This window comes from Myzus persicae, unplaced genomic scaffold (genome assembly GCF_001856785.1).
Source record: "Myzus persicae strain clone G006 unplaced genomic scaffold, MPER_G0061.0, whole genome shotgun sequence".
Classification (NCBI taxonomy): domain Eukaryota; kingdom Metazoa; phylum Arthropoda; class Insecta; order Hemiptera; family Aphididae; genus Myzus; species Myzus persicae.
Genome location: NW_019100820.1, coordinates 5629 through 10092, shown reverse-complemented (window position 1 = coordinate 10092; position 4464 = coordinate 5629). Strand labels below are relative to the sequence as shown.

At 27.9% G+C, this 4464-nt stretch overlaps 1 protein-coding gene across 1 annotated transcript; it reads right to left on the bottom strand.

The window, feature by feature from the left end:
- Nucleotides 1-886: 886 nt before the first annotated feature.
- On the bottom strand, nt 887-3921 carry LOC111026282. The gene is made up of 4 exons (XM_022304336.1): nt 3909-3921; nt 2576-2704; nt 1952-2512; nt 887-1314 (listed from the first exon to the last, which is right to left on the bottom strand). The coding sequence occupies exons 1-4, from the start codon at nt 3919-3921 to the stop codon at nt 887-889; spliced, it is 1131 nt and encodes a 376-aa protein (XP_022160028.1).
- Nucleotides 3922-4464: the final 543 nt, after the last annotated feature.

The following is a 4464-nucleotide window of genomic DNA, read 5'->3' as shown; positions in this document are numbered from 1 at the left end:
AGACGTACAATTTACGTAAATCCTAACCAATATTTTGACGTAAGTTCGATCAACCAATAATCGACGTACGATCAATGTAGAATAAACGTAATTTTATCCTGAAAAATGTACTAAGATGTGAACATAAAATCAATCTATTGCAACGTATATTATTATTTATATTAATAAATAATATTATAATTTTATATAATTTATAATTATATAAATTATATGTTTTAAAAACCTAGAATATACGTTCCATCAGGGGCGGATCCAGGAATTTTCTGAGGGAGGGCGCACATTTTGTCGACATTTATGTGGATCAATTACATTGGTCTTCCGATTTTTCGTCACACTTTCTATGTAAGTTAAAATTATATTTATGTAAAATTAAAAGTATTTTCCCAAAGATGTTTATAATTTTATTTATATCTAAAAATGTAATGAAGATTGGTATAGATAAATACGTGGGTATATAAAAATAATGAATGCTAATTACTATTTATGATAAAATAAATACTTTACTTAAGTAATAATAATTAGTTTAAGTATTGATGTACTTTAAATAGGTACTACATTCTTACTATTATATATAAATGTGTTACAAATTTATCATTTTGAACTAACTTACATTCAAATAAAATTAATCACAGTTTAATTAAAGTAGGTACAAATCTTTATTTTAAATTATATAATTATTAAAACAAAACAGAAAATAAAATAGTTGTTACTGTTATTATAACTTCATATATATGTGCTTAATTATAAAATAATCATTGTACAATTAGTAAAATTACGAAATAAAATCCAATTTTCTATTTTTATCATTAGCAAATCTATTAATGATATTCTCAATATTATTATGAATATTAATATTTTTGTGAATATATAACAAAGCTAGACCAGTTTACCTTTCTTCCCTCATTCTAGATCTTAACCAGGTTTTCAGTAAACGTAGAGAAGAAAAGCTTCTTTCTGCTGTAGCAATAGATATTGGGAGAGGGATTAGAATTTTAATAAATAAAGAAAATACTGGAAAATAGTCACAATCAAGCTTGTCTAGAAATGTGATAGCTGATGTTATAGTTGTGAGGTCAGTATCCGATTTTAATTTATTTTCCAATAGATTTAATTCTCCTTTTAGCTTTTGTTCAATAGAAAATGTAGATTCACCAAATAATTCACTATATTGATTAGAAATGTCTTTAATTGATTCATTTAGTTGTTCAGTGTTTTTGAAAAATTTCATGAGATTCGATGGCATCAAAAAATTAAGATTAAAGCATTGCATATTATCACTAGAAAACCTATTATCAAAATCTTTTATTACTTCATCTAAAATAGGAATATAAATTTATATTCTCCAGTAATCTTGACTGTCTTATATTTTGACCATGCAAGACGATTTAACTAAATATTCGTTAGGAGTCCTTGGAAATTTTAGTTCAGTGCCTAATTTTGACATCATTTCAACAACATTATTATATATAATATTAAAGTACTGATTTGCATCATTTCGTTTTGTACCTAGTATTTCTCTAAGTTCTTTTATTTTAGTAGTAGCAGAAAAAAGGTCTAAATTTTTAGTTTGGAGTAGTATACTTAAGGATCGTGTTAGACACATTATGTCATTTAAAGAGAAAATACACATAACAAATTCACTATCTTGTATAGTTTTACACAATAAATTGGCTTTTGATGAAGTAGATATATCATGCCATGTAGAAATTTCAGTTCAACTTTTCAATATAAATGGAAGGTCATTTATAAATTCTAATACAGAAGCATGCCTCTCAATCCAACGAGTTACGCAGTGAATAGTCAGCTGATAACCTAAATATTTTTTTAAAATAAAATTTCTTTTAGTTGAAACATTGAAAAACTTTATTATTTCTTGTATAGTTCCAATAGTTTCTTACACTTTGAATCTTATTTGATCTAGATAAATTATTATTCAAATAATGATTTAAACATGGACATATCATAGCATTCTTGGCAGATTTTTGTATAGTAATTGCTGCTCCACATATTGTCGACATATTAACACTGCAACCAGCACAACCGATTCCTACACATGATAATAAATCTAATCTCACACTTTTCAATTTTTTTACAACTGTTGAACCAAGTATTTCTCCTGTAATAGTTGGTTCTGACTGTTGTAAACCCAATGTGTTACTTTCATTATCTGTATCAAAATCAAGAGCATCTGCACTATAATTGTCCTTATGAAGATCAACAAAACCAATAAAATCTTCTCTGACCATATTTTCATAAATATATCTAATTAATATGCTAAGTTGAAATATGTGAGATACATCTGTAGTTTCATCAAATAAAACACAGTAATATTTTGCCTTATGTATTCTATTTAATAAAAGAGAAAGAACTTCATTACCACAATGATTTATTAACTCATTTGTTGATGTTTTACTAATATGAGTAGCATTATTTTTAGCTGTCATTAAATGATTTTCCAAAACTTTATCCCCATTATCTATTCGGAATCTTAATAATGAACTGACATTTCCTTCTGTAGTCCATGTAAAATTAAAGTTTTTATTATTGGAACAAGTCTTTCTCTATTTTCGTTTACGTGAAGTTTCAACCCGATTCCGAATATCATAAGATGGATTTTTATATACTTGAATAAATGATTCACTTTTAACTATTGCCAACTTATGATACTGAGTTTGAGAATGGCAGTCTAAGTCTCCATGTTTTCCTAATAAATTAGCAAATTTTATAAGGGGTTCTGTCACCAATTTTTTTACAGATATTGTTTTTTGATCACCTACTAGAATATCATTAGTAAAAATGGCGCAACTTTTGCAAAAAAGTCCTTTTTTCACATCGGAATAAACTAACCAAGAATAATTTGATAAATGTTGATGATTAGGACGTCGCTTTTCTTCTCTATTGCGTTTGTTATGTACAGAAAAAGGAAATATATAATTTGTCGGAGGGACCCAGTGATTTTTAAGAATCATAAATTTAGTAAAATCATTAATAGAATAAATGTGGTCTATATAGTTACCAATATCATAATTTTCCGATGAAGTAGTAGTATCATTATTATCATTAATAATACGTTGCGATTCTATTGAGCTAGTCGAAGCAGAAGTCAATGAGCTATTGAATGACGAACTCCGGAGTTAATGTATCTACTTCTTCTGTTGATGTGACACTTTCATGGGTATCATGCAACTTTATTTTTTTTTTTATAACAAATTTGTCCATTATAGGAAATATACCGTTAAGATTATATAATATATTATTATACCGTTAATTTAACCATTAAGAAATAAAACCACAACATAGAACAGCTAGTTCAATACTGAAACTATTTTTTGTACACTTGTACACAATACAAAAAAATCAGATATTTTTGTATAATTTAAATTGTAATCTGATGAATAGTGAAATATTATATATATTTATTTCAATTATTACGATAACGGCGACTGTGCCGCACGTCGTTGCCCGAAAATAATCTGAATGGAATATTTATTTTTAGATTTAATTTAAATACTGATCAAAATAATATTAATAATAACATACGTAAACATGTAGAAATAACCTAGAACCGCCATCCGGCGATTCGGGATATAAAAATACGTCTTATTATTATACAATACGTCTTACACACAATCATTTCATAAAAACATTTTATAATTTTTAAATAGTAGGTATTTAAAATGTCATTTTTGTCATTTTTGAACTAAATAAAAGCCGAGGGGGTGGCGCGTGCCCCCTTCGCCACCCTCCGGATCCGCCATTGCGTTCCATGTTAACTAAATATTTGACCTAACACTCAGTGTCGGTTTATTGATACTGGGTTATTCAATTGATGATTTATAAATATATTATATATTTATAAACGTGCGATAGCAGTTTGTTGTTTATCTTCGGATCGGGCGTTACCTCACCCCCGCCGATCATAATCGACAACCCGTAATCGCCGTTGCACTCGCACAACCGACGCCGCGCCGTGGGCGGCCAACACGTTATTACTGTGTAGGTACCGATATATCCTTTGCGAATGTTGTCGATCTACGATCGTATTTATTTATTAATTAATTAATTACGCCCAAGTTGAGCAAAGATTACAGTATATAACATGTACAATAAATTACATTACATAGTTGATAAAGAATATAGTAAACCTGGTGGATCATGAAAAAAATCAAAATTTGTAAATTTATTACAGAACATACACATACGATTTAAAAGGCTATAGTAACTGTAATTCTGGCGGTGTCAGTCGATATGAAATAAAGAGTGATTTCGAGAGTTGAATGTAGGTACCTTAAATTTAATCTTACTTAATAGATCGGGACAATCAATTTGGTTATTAATAAGTTTATATATATAATGAACATCATTAAATAATCTATGTTTAGATAAAGGATCTAGGCCACATTGTTTAGCAACGTTGGAAATATTATTAATTGGTAATCTTAATTTAGGAGCTAAAAATTTAAG

Bases quoted from the DNA above. Each gene is read 5' to 3' on its own strand.
- LOC111026282 (XM_022304336.1), bottom strand. The intron at 2,513-2,575 runs GTAAACGAAAAT...CATGGACTACAG, and splicing joins GAATCGGGTTGAAACTTCAC to AAGGAAATGTCAGTTCATTA. The intron at 1,315-1,951 runs GTTTAAATCATT...TTCCTATTTTAG, and splicing joins GAATGCTATGATATGTCCAT to ATGAAGTAATAAAAGATTTT.